General features: G+C 39.8%; 1 protein-coding gene across 3 annotated transcripts in view; it reads left to right on the plus strand.

The window, feature by feature from the left end:
* The window catches only part of IQCA1 (IQ motif containing with AAA domain 1), a 144,395-nt gene that overhangs the window by 12,122 nt on the left and 117,230 nt on the right, over nt 1–15,043 (plus strand). For 2 of the 3 annotated variants that reach the window (XM_045558704.1, XM_045558706.1), the window contains 2 exons: nt 2,657–2,848; nt 3,142–3,213. In XM_045558704.1, the coding sequence (XP_045414660.1) occupies nt 2,657–2,848; nt 3,142–3,213 (264 nt within the window). The remainder of the gene's footprint in view (nt 1–2,656; nt 2,849–3,141; nt 3,214–15,043) is intronic. The other variant, XM_045558705.1, reaches the window with a different exon arrangement.

The raw sequence follows: 15,043 nt of genomic DNA on the forward strand, positions 1-15,043 counted from the left end.
AGCTTGGCATGGCTTCCTTCAGGGAACCTTTCCTGACCCAGTGTCTTAGTCCATTTGTGTTGCTATAACAGAATAACAGACTGGATAATTTATAGGTGATAGAAGTTTATTTTGCACTTGGTTCTGGAGGCTGGGAAGTCTGAGATTGAGGAGTCGCATCTGGTGAGGGCCTTCTTGCTGCGTCATAACATGGTGGGGAAGGCGTCACATGGTGAGAGACAACGTGAGAGAGCAAGAAATAAGGGGGCCAAATGCATCCTTGTATCAGAAACCTGCTCCTGGGATTACAGCCGGACTCCACTCCTGAGAGCAGAGGACCATAGCACCTCTTAAAGGTCCCCTCTCAGCACTGTGGCATTGGGGATTAAGTTTCCAACACACAGACTTTGGTGGATACATTGAAACCACAGCACCCACCTAACTTGAGGCAACCTCTCCTTCCCATGCCTCCCCCAACAAACTGCTGCCTCTCTTCTGCATCGTGAATTCCTTGGTGCCGACTCCAACGCCAACTTGCTCGGGGTCATCAGCCATCCTTTCACCCCTGGGCTCCTGTGTCTGTGCTCTCTGTCCATGCATCGGTCAGAAAGAAGCACTCCGACTTCGTCTCTTCCCTTCTCACCAGGCAGTGCTGAGCACTGCAGAATTCCCTGAGGATTTTATAGGGGAAAATGGAGAAGGGAGGTTACATTGCACGCGCTATGGTAAAATCCTAAAAATTCCTCTTGGTGGTTTCTCCTGCCCACTGCCCCTCTTCAGTTGTGCTGGGTCAGCCATAGGGGGCTTTCTCTCCTCCTTCCTCACCCACCACCCAGCCGTGGCCGGTTCCTCCCACCTCTGTTGGGTAGAGCGATTCGTCTCCACCCCAGCCTCATTTCAGATGTGCCAGGCGCTCAGCGAAGCACGAGGGTTTCCAGCTGGCCACCCTGGGCATCCACTGTGACTGTCCCGTGCCGCTTGGTGTCTCACTAAACCCCCCTCCTTACCTTAAGCTGCTAATTCCTTAAAGATACACATAATATATATGCCAAGAAGAATTTTGACAAGTGAAAATTATTGTCCATTTCCTACAAGTAATGCTTAATATCCACTATTGGGGCCTCCTTAGGTGCTCGAAAATCTTTGTAATGTTGAGTACACTACTCTAGATCCCTTGGAATTATTCCATGATAGCTGTGATTATTTCCATAATGATTGCATAGAATATAAAGGAAATAAGTATGATACTAACTAACGTTTGCTGGGCACTATATGTGTAAGTGCTTTCACATACATCATCTGATTTAATACCAGAATAATACTCATTTTACTTTAACGTGCAAAGCACATTATTGAAAATGTGTGCTCACTGCAAGTTTGAAGCCATGAAATCTTACTGAAAACAAACCCCAGAGGGATGGGTATGAGCAAGAGTTTCCTCAAAAGCCAGCGTGTTCCACGTGCCATACTGAGGTGCCGTACTGGGGCGGTGGTGCAGGTGTCGGTGGGAAGAGGGCCCGTCTCTGTTCACACTGGCTCTACCTCTCTACCCACGGGAACCTGTGTGAGTGACCTGACTTCTTTCATCTTCAGTTTTAATTCTTAAGTGGTCACAGTAACACCTGCCTTGGAGTTTGCTCGTGTGAATTTGATGAGCATATGTAGGAAAAGCACTTGGCATCCTTAGGTTCTCAGTTAATGTCCCTTCCCTCTCCATCCCACCCCTTCCTGTGCCCCACCACCCCTCATTACACGGGGAAGCAGTGGCCCAGGTGATAGCCCCCGACACTCCAGGCCCCACCCCCTCACGGCCGTGGCTGCCCTCTGGGGCCTGGAAATGGACTCCGCCTGTGCTTTGGTGCCTCGACCTCCCCGGAGCCAGGCCCGGTGCGCTGCTTCTCCCTCATCCGGGAACAACCGCAGGGCCTCAGCCAGAGCTCACGCAGCCCAGGATGCACCCAGAGCCCCTGCTCTTGTCCCCTCTCCTCAAAAATGGACACAGCCCCTCGCCCAACTGAGTCACCACATACCCCACCTGAGAGCCCCCAAAACAGCATTTTACTGCACAATCCCTGTTTTTTAATAGTACTTACCATGCTGGATGTTAAACGTGCAGATTTAGAGATGCCAGAGAGCGTTTCACATGTGCGATTCAATGTTTCCGGGACGATCTCAGCATCAGTCCTGTTTACCAGGCGTTCCACGGTGGACTTTAAACTCAGCACTTCATTTCGCATATATTTTACATTTTAAATTCTTGTATCAGAGACACGCTTTTAATTTCTGTGTTTCTACTATCAAGCTAAGGAAATATGGATAGCAATTTCAAGTTTTACTAAATCCATTTTATTGAGATGTCTAGTGTAATTTGCTGCCAGCCTAAAATATCGTGGAGCTAGTTGGTATTTTGTTCACAAGGGCAGAGGAAAGCTATGGAGTCCTCAAACTTGTGATCGCTGCGTGAGCATGGCATGCTATCAAAATACACATAATTCATTAGAAAAATGAATAGTGTCGTGCGGCACTCACACTCTGTCAACCGCAGGGACTCTAAGCAGGGTTGTGTTGTAAGTAAGCACGTGATGTGTCTGGAATCAGCTGATGTGGTTAGCATGTTTAAACATTGATTTATCTTAACTGGATCACTGTGTTTAGGGTTTTTGTTTGTTTTTTGCAGAAATATTCAGTAAAGAGTATCCCCATAGAAGAGGCTGTCAAATGGATCCAGATTGCTGAGAGGGCACGGCAAGGTCGCCTAAGAGCGCTATTCATGAAGCAGATCTATCTGCAAGAATACAGGGCAAAGCTATCCAAGGTAGCTGGCAAGAAGGTGACAGACACCAGAGCTGCCGCACTCTGTATTCAGAAGGTACAAACACGGGGCTCTTGGAGTTGGGGACAAGGTGTGCTCCACACTAGACATGCACATGTGCTTCAGGGGTGAGCTTCAAACTCAAAGCCCCCAAATCCCACCTTTGGTAGAACTGGATTAAATTCCGGAAAGATGTATTAACTTACTCTGGGGAAATCATTAACCAAGCTTGGTCACATTTTAAAAATTCTTATTCTAAATAGGTATTAAACGCAAGGCATTTTATTCAAATATTGCTAAAGATTATTGATAATTATGTATTAAACAAGTAATTGTGTGTTTGTTTTTAGGTTTGGCGAGGTTTCCATCAATATAGGAGAACCGAAAAAGAGAGAGAAGAGGAGATGATATTCCTGGGTATGGTAAGTTTTCTTACTGACAGGATCTGGTTGTCTTAAAGACAATAGAATATCTGAAACTTGCATCTTTGCTAGTGAGTTTTTGAGGGAAAAAAGGAAGGAAAAATAAATGACCCAAGGGAATGGAGTGGCCTGTATTTTACAGAAGCCTGCAGGGAGACTGGAAGAGATCAGGGTTGTATCCATGTATACATCTCTGTGCAAGGTGCAGAGTGCTCCCAGTGTGGAAACAGGCTATAAACAATCCAATCGGCTATTCCTGTCTAATGTCAACAGGACTACTTTTTATATCTGATGGTCATGAGACTGAGTTTGCATTGACACAGGCTTTTTGGTTTTTGGGGGTTTTTTTTGGTGGTGGGGAGTCTCTGCAGTGATTACTGAATCATGGAGTTAGAAGGGTGTATTAATTATCTGTGGCCTTATAACAATGTTCCCACCAACTTAGCAGGTAAAAACAGCACCTGTTTGCTCTCCCTGTGGGTCAGGAATCTGGGCACCGTTTAACTGAGTCCTCTGCTCGGGATCTCACAAGGCTGCAGTCAGGGTGTCGGCTGGGGCTGTGGTCTCCTCCGAGGCTCAGTGAGAAAGGATCTGCTTCCAAGCTTGTGTGGTTCCTTGTGGGCTGTCAGATCATGGGTTGCAGTTTCTATGCCAGCTGTTAGCAGGAGGCTGCCCCTAGCTCCTTGCCCTGTGGCCCTTTCCATGCGGCAGTGTGTTTTATCAAAGCCAGCAGGGGGTGGGGGGCGGTGCTTAGAATCTTAGGCAAATGATCAGTGAAGTGGCACCCCATCACCTTTTCCCTACACAGGTCAGAAGCAAGTTATAGGGCCCACCCACACTCAGGGAGAGGGGATCACATGAGGGTGTGAGGACGAGGAGGCAGGGTCATTGGGGCCATCTCAGAATCTGTCTGCCGCTGAAGGCTTTCCTGCACCAGCTGCATCATCAAGGGTGAGGCCTGGAGGAAGCTGGCTTGTCCTCTAGCTGAGCCCCTCCTGAACTCAGACAGCAGCCCCCACCCCGCTGCCTCCCAGGACAGCCCATTCTGTCACATTTTCAAAGCTTCTTCCTGTCCTTTAACTGAAATCTGCCTCCCTAGAGATCCCACTGACTGGCTGGGGCTCTGTCCCCTGCGGTAGCTCAGAATGTGACTTATTTCCCTTTCACATGATAACCCCTCGAGTATTTGGAGGCAGCTCTTAAGCCCCACTAAGCCAACTCTTTGCAAAGCAAATTATCACCAGAGATGGGGACCACTTCTAGTGAGGACTTATTTGTTGACCTGCTCCGTTTTCATTAAAGGATGTTGTAATTTTAAAAGAGAAAAGAACAAAAGCCTTTGGAGACCTGTTCCAGCATTGACTTAAGGTATATTGTAGTGAGCTGCATTGCTTCGTGCGCCCTATTTAATGCCCAGATAAAAGTATTAAAGCAGTAACATCGATATAAATACAGTGACTAAGTCTTTGGAAATCCAAAAACACATAAAGCTCTGGTGGGGCTAATCAAGGAAAGAAGAAAAGCATGTAAAATATGCAGCATTAACTAAAGACCCTAGCAAGTTAAAAACTATTAGATGATGTCGTGAACAACTATGGTCATAAAATATGAAATACTGAGCAGAGAAGATTGTCTGGGGAAGTATAAATATCAAAACTGGCCAAAGGGGAAGAAACCTAAATAAACCAATCCCTGTAACAAATACTGAAAAGATTTCCCAAGTCCCTGTGTTAGGTGGGTCCCAGGAGAGCAGATGCCAGGATGGAATTAGACGCGCAGGGGATGCATTAGGAGAATAACTGTGAAGGATAAAGGAAGGGCCAGCGAGGGCTGAGAGGGGCTTCAGGTCGTGACACTTCAGACTGGGCAGGAGGGACAGGCAGGAGGGCTGAGAAGGAAGAGACTCAGAGTGCAGCACAGTTCCAATAAAGAAATTCAAATTGCTTTTAAAAATCTGTGCTAACAAAAGAAAAAAGAAGCAAAACTCAAAAAAAGACACTCAGTTTGGGCAAGGACCTGGGGCAAGTGTAATCTAAGCGACTGCTCATGAGTGTTTAATTGCCACCTTTCAGAGCCCCGTTGATCTCATTGAAAAACATTAAAAAACAGTTTTACCCTTGTGCCCAGCTTCACCCACCTTTGGAACTTCTTTGCTATGAGAAAATAAGAATATGAGCAAATTTTACAATATGTAGATGTTCATATTAGTGTAGTTTTATACTAATTGTAAGAAATTGGTGGCCAGAAGTGGTTAATATAGTTAAAATATCCCATTGTATATCGTTAGAAGTGATGTTTTGGAGTTTCATAATATTTTATGAAATGTAAAACATGAACACCATGGTCTTTTATTCTTTCGTTTATCTTACATCTTTCTACAATAAACATGTATTTTATGTCTAAAAAGTTTACAGATAAAATGCACGTTCAAAATTATATCAGAGAAGAAAAAGATGTGAATCATGGCTTCAATAATATGTAGCTCTAAAAATTGAAACTGAAATAGTTTCCAACTCATTTTCCCAATTCTGTGTACTTATCAGATGTATATCTCAGTAGGACAAAAATTAGGACTTAGAATCTTTCCTTTTGTTTCTATTTTTAACAGTAGACATGCTCAGAGAACAAGAAGTAAAAATAATAATTGTATTTTATGATTTTTAACCAATGCGGAGATATGGTTTTCTTTATATTATTCTTTTCCTTCTATGTTTAAGTATTATTCCTAATACTGTATTTCTCTTCTCACTTTTAGAGAAAATAAATCAAGTGCCCACCATGATAGTGTTGAGACATCAGATCCATTTATTCTGTGATCAACCATAAACATGACCCTTTGAGCCAAGTTTTAATTAGGTCTTCCTGTATAAATATTAAATTTTCTTTTCTGGGATTTTAGGATTTAAAATAAATTAGAAGATCTTGCCAATGGTGTTAAGTATAGCTACAATGCAATTTAGTTCCCTCTTCAGGGTATTGCCATATAATTTTCATCAATTTTATAATGGCACATTTTAAATGACAAATGACACGGTCAGTACATTTGGTTTTAGAATAGTTCACATTTTACTGTGGCTCCTCATCCCGACTGTTCCACGTGCAGTTACGGCCTCCACGCTGCACCTTTGATGTCAGCACACAGTTATTTTTCTTGAAGCGGGAATTTAACTCCATATTCCAGAAACTTGAAACTGCCTAGTTTCCTGGGGAAGGGGCATGACATCACCACACCTGTGTTTATGAAGTCTGCCTTAAAAATGTGGGAAATCATACCAGGACAGCATATATGATTTAAGAAGTATCTTGATTTTATCACCTATGTTCTTGGTTTCGCTTTGGTCTTTGTATTTCAAAAAGAAGTCCACATGTATTTTTGGAAATTGAGAACCCCTAGGGGCCCCAGCCCTTACTTTGCTTTGTAGTTGTTTAGGTGTGCTATAAGAATCAAAAGGGTCAGCAATTTCTGCTAGTTGTTATGGATTTTTATGATTTCACTGGGTGGAATATTATTCAGCCATAGAAAAGGAGGAAATTCTGACACATGCTACAGCATGGATGAACCTTGAGGACATTATACTAAGTGAAATAAGCCAGTCACAAAAAGACAGCTATTGTATGATCCCACTTATATGAGTTATCTAAAGTAGTCAAACTCATAGAAACAGAATGTAGATGGAGGGTGTCAGGGGCTGGGGACAGGGGAAATGGGGAGTTGTTGTTTAATGGGGACAGAGTTTCAGTTTAAAAGATGAAAAAGTTCTAGAGATTTGTTGCACAGCAATGTGAATATAGTTAACACTATTTAACTGCATGCTAAAAATTGTTAGGATGGTAAATTTTATGTTCTGTGGGAGGGGGTTACACAATTAAAAATGTTTTTAAAAATTCACTGGGATATTGAAACGTATACTGAGATGGTTATATATAAATCAGGCTACTCACTAGTGGTCAAAATTAAAAATTAAATGACATACTACTATACTTATTGACAAGGTTGCAATGAGTGGCTCATTGTCATACATAAGGAGTTAAATTGACTCAGCCTTTCTGAGAGCCAGTTAGCAAGATACAATAAGATTCGTAACATATTTATATTCTTCAAATTCTTTTCTGTCTTAAGGTAATCATCAGAAATAGAGATTTGTGTGCATGGAGGTTCCCAAAAATGTTTTTGTTAATAATGAAAAATTGGAAATAACATTTTCTAGTATTCTAGAGTAGGTATATAGTTAAATAATTTATAGTGACCCTACATAATGTAGTTATATGCCAACATTAAAAAGTATGTTTATGACTAATTGATGATATGAAAATGCTCAGGGTGAAAATTCAGGATTTGGAATTATATTATACATATATTAATAATGTGCCTTCAACTAAGTATATAGACACATCCATGCACATAGAAAAGAAAGAAAGAAAATACACCAAGTTTGAATACAGCTCATGTTTTAATGTGTGAATTTGGGAAGATATTTTTGTTTGTAATTGTAGTTTCTAAAATGGTCAAATTTTACTTTGTTAATTAGAAAAAATACATATTTAAAAGTAAAAGCAGCTCACCAAAATGGCAGAACAGAAGCAATCTGGCTTCACTCCCCACCGGAGAAAACCAATATCCAGCACCAAGATTATCACCAGCAATATCCCAGAACTCAAATTTGTGGATGAGACAATCTCCAGGTCCACAGAGAAGTGAAAAAACTATGAGCAGATAGAGAACCAGACGTCTATATCCACAATGCCCCTCCCCCAATCTGCCACCACATGCATGGAAAATTTTGCTTAGAGTCACAGTTTCTACACTGAGAAAACTGAGATCAAGGTGGACAGCCGGCTTCCCCACCATCTTGAGTTCCCTTGCAGGAGAACTAACCCAGTGTCAACGCACAGGAAGCACTGTCAGTGCCTATGGGGAGAAAACCCCTAAGGGAGCCAGAGACAGGGAGGCAGGACTAGCACCCCCAGCCCACAAAGCTCTTCTCTGTCAGCCAAAGGAGATGCCAAATCAGAGTGGCTGTTCAGCACCACACTGTAGGAGGCATGTTTCACAGGTCCCCTGGGCACAAACCACTGGCCAGCCTTCCCACACAGCTGAAGTATCCCCTTTGGGATGCCTCCCATTGGGAAGGGCAGCGCTCTAAGCATTTGCTAGAGCCAAGGCAAATCTGGACTTACAGTGCCATCTAGTGCTGAAGAGGAGGTAGTGACCTAGCATAAAAGAAATTCAACAGGTAAATTGCAAAGAACCTCTAAACAAACAAATCCAAACACACACACACACACACACACATGCACAAGCCAGGCAAAGAAAACTGGAGTAAATAACTAATTCTTCAGTGTAAAGACATAGGCATATGGCCACAAGAAAGAGCAAAGAGAAAACCATGACCTCTCCAAAGAGACAAAACAAGAAAAAAGTGACCAATCCTAACAAGACAGCAGCATGTGAGCTCTTAGAGAATTTGAAATAGCAGTTTTAAGGAAACTCAGCAAACTTCAAGGTAACAGAGAAAAACAATTCAGAAATTTATCAGAGAAATTTAACAAATAAATAGAAATAATAAAAAAAAATCCTGGAACCAAGAAATACATTTGCTGAACTAAAAAGTGTATTAGACACTCTTAACATCAGAATAGATCAAGCAGAGGAAAGAATCAGTGAGCTCAAAGACAGGCTACTTGAAAATATACAGTTAGAGGAGGAAAAATAAAAAGAATGAAAAGGAATGAAGAATGCCTGCAAGATACAGAAAATACCTCAAAAGAGAAAATCTAAGAATACTTGGTGTTCAAAAGGGAGTTGAGAATAAGCAAGGGCTAGATGGCTTGTTTAAAGAATAATAACTGAAAACTTTCCAAACCTAGGGAATGATATAAATATCCAGGTAGAGGAAGATCAGAGATCACCAAATAGATTAAACCCAAATAAGACTATCCTAAATCATATAATAATCAAACTCTCAAAGGTCAAGGGCAAAGAGAAGGTCCTAAACGCAATAAGAGAAGGGAAGCAAATAACATATAAAGGAGCTCCAATTTGTCTGGCAACAGACTTCTCAATGGAAATCATACAGTTCAGGAGGGAGTGGGATAACATGTTCAAAGTGCTGAAAGAAAAAACTGGCAACCAAGAATACTACCCTGCAAAGCTATCCTTAAAACATGAAGGAGAGAGAAGTCTTTCCCAGAAAACAAAAACTGAGGGAATTCATCACTGAAAGACCCACCTTACAAGAAATGCTAATGGGAGTTCTTCAATCTGAAAGAAAAAAGACACTAACATGAAAAAATAAAACATTTGAAGGTATAAAACCTACTGGTAAAAGTAAGCACACAGACAAACTCATAATACTATAATTGTGGTATGTAATCCACTCATATCTCTAGTATGAAGACTAAAAGACAAATCTTTCAAAAATAGTAACTACAGCAACTTGTTAATGATTGGCAATATAAAAAAATGCAAATTGAGACAACAGAAGTCTTTATGTGGTGGGGGGAATGGAGTTAAAATGTAGAGTTTTTTTGGTTTTTGTTTGTTTCTATTCCTTTCTTTGTGGTAAAAGATAAGTTGTCATCTATTTAAAATAATTTTTATGAGATATTTTGTGTAAGCTTCATGGTAAACACAAAGCAAAAACCTATACACCAAAAATAAAAAGCAATAAATTAAAACATTCTCCCAGGGAAAATCACTTAATCACAAAGGAAGATAGTATAAGGGAAGAAAGGAGGAGAGAAGTTACAAAACAATTAGAAAACAGGTAACAAAATGGCAGTAGTAAATCCTTACCTATCAATGATGATGTTGAATGTAAATGGACTAAATTCTCCAATTAAAAGACAGAGTGGCTGAATGGATGTAAAAACAAGACCTAACCATATGCTGCCTGCAAGAAACCTATTTTGCTTATAAAAACACACATAGGCTGAAAGTGAAGGGATGGAAAAAGATATTTCATGCAAATGGAAATTTTAAAATAGTAAGAGTAGCTATATTTCTATTAGATAAAATAGACTACAAATCAAAGACTGTAAAGAGACAAAAAAGGTCACTATATAATATTAAAGGGGTCAATTCAGAAAGAGTATAACAATTATAAATACATATGCACCCCACACTGGAGCACCCACATATATAAAACAAACATTAATAGGTCTAAAATGAGAGAGAATCTGCAAATAATAATAGTACAGATTTCAATACCCCATTCTCAGTAATGGGAAGGTCGTCCAAACAGAAAATCAACAAAGAAACATCAAAATTAAACTTGATCACCACAATCGAGTGGGATTCATCCCAGCAATGCAAGGATGGCAACAAATGCAAATCAATAAACAGGAAACGTCACATTAACAGAACCAAGAACAAAAACCATATGATCATTTCAATAGATAATGAAAACATACTTGATAAAATTTAACATTGTTTGTAATAAAAACTCTCAACAAACTCAGTATAGAAATAACATACCTGATGTGGTTTATATTGTTGGCCCCTTCAAACCTCATCTTGAAATTTGATCCCTAGTGTTGAATGTGGGGCCTGGTAGGAGATGTTTGGGTCAGGAAGGCAGATCCCTCATGAATGGCTTGCTGCCCTCCCTACGATAATGAGTGAGTTCTCACTTTATTAGTTCACATAACAGCTGGTTGTTTTTTTTGTTTTTTTTTTTTTTTTTTTTTTTGAGACAGAGTCTCACTTTGTTGCCCAGGCTAGAGTGAGTGCCGTGGCGTCAGCCTAGCTCACAGCAACCTCACACTCCTGGGCTTAAGCGATCCTACTGCCTCAGCCTCCCGAGTAGCTGGGACTACAGGCATGTGCCACCATGCCCGGCTAATTTTTTTTTGCTATATATATTTTTAGTTGGCCAGATAATTTCTTTCTATTTTTAGTAGAGACGGGGTCTCGCTCTTGCTCAGGCTGGTCTCGAACTCCTGACCTCGAGCGATCCACCCGCCTCGGCCTCCCAGAGTGCTAGGATTACAGGCGTGAGCCACCGCGCCCGGCCAACAGCTGGTTGTTTAAAAGAGCCTGGCACCACCTCCTACCTCTATTTTGCTCCTTCTCTCACCGTGTGACACTCCTGCTCCCCTTTTGCCTTCTGCCTTGATTGGAAGCTTGATTAAGCCCTCACCAGAAGCAGATGGTCGTGAATTGCTTCTTGTACAGTCTTCAGAACCATGAGCCAAATAAACCTCTTTTCTTTATAAATTACCCAGCCTCAGGCATTCTGTTATAGCAGTGCAAAACAGACATATGCAGTACCTCAAAACAATAAAGGTTGTGTCTGACACACCTACAGCTAACATCATACTGAACAGGAAAAAAATGAAAGCATTTCCTCTAGAACAAGACAGGAATTCTCACTTCTTACCAATTTCATTCAACATAACACTGGAAGCCCTAGTCAGGGTAATTAGGCAAGAGAAAGAAATAAAGGGCATCCAAGTTGGAAAGGAAGATGTCAAATTAGCCTTGTTCACAGATGACATGATCTCATATTTAGAAAAACCTAAAAGCTCCACCAAAAAACTGTTATAACTGATAAACAAATTCAGTAAAGTTGCAGGATACAAAATCAACATGCAAAAATTAGTAGCATCAATTTGAAAAGGGGAACAATCTGAAAAAAAAATCAAGAAAGCAGTCCCATTTATAATAGCTATAAAACATATAAAATACCTATGAATAAATTTAACCAAAGAAGTGAAATATCTCTGTATGGAAAACTGTAAAAAATTGGTGAAAAAAGTGAAGAGGACACCAAAAAATGAAAAGATATTCCATGCTTATAGATTGAAAGAATTAATAGTGAATAGTGAATACTACCCAAGCAATTTAGAGATTCAATGCAATCTCTAACAATGTATCAATAACATTCTTCACAGAAATTGAAAAAAGAATCCTAAAATTTGTAGGGAACCACAAAAGATTCCAAATAACCAAAGCCATTCTGAGCAAAAAGAACAAATCTAGAGACATCACAGTGACTTCGAAATATACTACAAATCTGCAGTAACAAAAAGAGCGTAATACTATGATACTGGCATAAAAACAGACACATAGACCAACTGAACAGAATAGAGAACCCTGAAATAAATCCATGCATTTACATTATAGCCAACTGTTTTTAGACAAAGGCTCCAAGAACATACATTGAGGAAAGGACAGTCTCTTCAATAAATAATTCTGGGAAAACTGATAACCATATGCAGAATGAAACTAGACCTCTATCTCTCACCGTATACAAACATCAAATCAAAATAGATTAAATTTTTAAATCTAAAACCTGAAACTATGAAACTGGTAGAAGAAAACATTTGGGGAAACACTCCAGGACATTGGTCTAGGCAAAGATTTTTTTTGGGTAAGACCTCAAAAGCACAGGCAACAAAAGCAAAAATGGACAACTGGGATTAGATCAAGCAAAAAACTTTTGCACAGCAAAGGAAACATTAACAAAGGGAAGAGACAACCTACAGAATGGGAGAAAATGTTTGAAAATCTGACAAGGAATTAATAACCAGAATATATAAGAATTTTAAACAACTCAACAGCAAAAAATAAATAATATTAATCTTATTTTAAAATGGGCTAAAGATCTGAATAGCCATTTCTCAAAAGAAGATATATAAATGGTCAACTAGTATATGGAAAAATGTTCAATATATACCTAATTATAAGGGAAATTCAAATTAAAACCACAATAAGATATCATTTCAACCCAGTTAAAATTGCTTTATCAAAAAGACAAAAAATAGGCCGGGCGCGGTGGCTCACGCCTGTAATCCTAGCCCTCTGGGAGACCGAGGCGGGTGGATCGCTCGAGGTCAGGAGTTCGAGACCAGCCTGAGCGAGACCCCGTCTCTACTAAAAATAGAAATAAAAATTATCTGGACAACTAAAAATATATATAGAAAAAATTAGCTGGGCATTGTGGCTCATGCCTGTAGTCCCAGCTACTCGGGAGGCTGAGGCAGGAGGATCGCTTAAGCCCAGGAGTTTGAGGTTACTGTGAGTTAGGCTGACGCCACGGCACTCACTCTAGCCCAGGCAACAAAGTGAGACTCTGTCTCAAAAAAAAAAAAAAAAAGACAAAAAATAAAGGATATTGGCAAGAATGTGGAGAAAAGGGAACACTTGTACATTGTTGGTGGGAATGTAAATTAGTACAGCCACTATGGAAAACTACACGAAGGTTCCTCAAAAGTCTAACAATAGAACTACCTTATGATCCAGCAGTCCCACTTACTATGTATATATCCAAAAGAAAGAAAATCAGTATATTGAAGAGATATGTGCACGCCCATGTTTATTGCAGCATTATTCACAATGGCCAAAATATGGAATCAACCTATCTATGGATGAATACATGAAGAAAGTATGGTATTTATACACAATTGAATATTATTCAGCCATAAAAAGAAGAAAATCCTGTCATTTGCAGCAGCATGCATAGAACTGGAGGTCATTATGTTAAGCAAAATAATCCAGGCACAGAAAGACAAATATAACATGTTCTCATTCATATGTGGAAGAAGGAAGTACTAATTTTTTCAACAGTACATAATTTGAATGGTATAAAGAGAGTGACTTATCTGTTCTGTATTCAGTGTGACTTTCTTCAGTTTGCTTTTTTAAATTTTTTATTTCAAAAAATTCAAAGTACAAATGTTTTTGTTACAAGGATACCTTGTGTAAGGCTTACATCAGGGCTTTTAGTGTACCCATCACCAGAATGGTATTCGTTGTACCAGATAGGTAAATTTTTACCCCTCTCACCCTCCCACTCTCCCCCCTTCTTGTTTTCCAATGTCCTTTACATCTCTTTGGGCCCATATGTGCCCATCATTTAGCTCCCAATTATTAGAGAGTACATATGGTGTTTGTTTTTCCATACCTGAGATTTTTCTGTTAGGGTAATGGTCTCCAGTTCCATCCAAGTTGCTGTAAAAGACTATTTCATTCCTTTTTATAGCTGACTAGTACTCCATGGTGTGTGTGTGTTTGTGTGTGTGTGTGTGTGTGTGTGTGTGTGTGTGTTCTTTATCCTTATTGAAGGGCACTTGGGTTGACATCTTTGCAATGATAAATTGTGCTGCAATAAACATTCGGGTGCAGATGTCTTTGTTATAGAATGTCTTTTGTTCTTTTGGGTAGATGCCCAATAATGGGATTGCTGAATCAAATGGTAGGTCTACTTATATCTGTTTAAGGTATCCCCATATTGCTTTCCATAGAGGCTGCACTAACCTGCAGTCTCACCAACAATGTATAAGGGTTCTTATCTCTCTACATCCACACCAGCACATCTATTGTTGTTTTTACTTTTTAGTAATGGTCACTCTGACAGGGGTAAGGTAGTATCTCACTGTGATTTTAATTTGCATTTCTCTGATGATTAGTGATGTTAAGCATTTTTTTCATATATTTGATGGCCATTTTTCTATCTTCTTTTGAAAAACTTCTGTTCAAACTTCTTTTTAATGGAGTTGTTTGGGGTTTTTTGCTGATTTGTTTGAGTTCTTTGTAGATTCTTGATATTAGCCCTTTATCAGATATATGGTTCGCACATATTCTGTAGGTTGTCTGTTAACTGTGTTGATCTGTTAGTTGTCTGTTAACTGTGTTAATTATTTCCTTTGCTGTGCAGAAGCTTTTGATTTAAGTCCCATTTATTTATTTTTGTTGTTGCTGTATTTGCCTTTGGGGTCTTAGTCATAAATTCTTTGACTAGGCCAATGTCTAGAAGAGTTTTCTTTACATTTTATTGTATAATTCTTATGGTTTCATGCCTTAAGTCTTTTATCCATCTTGAACTAA

The sequence above is a fragment of the Lemur catta genome, chromosome 8 (assembly GCF_020740605.2).
Source record: "Lemur catta isolate mLemCat1 chromosome 8, mLemCat1.pri, whole genome shotgun sequence".
NCBI classification, from domain to species: Eukaryota; Metazoa; Chordata; class Mammalia; order Primates; family Lemuridae; genus Lemur; species Lemur catta.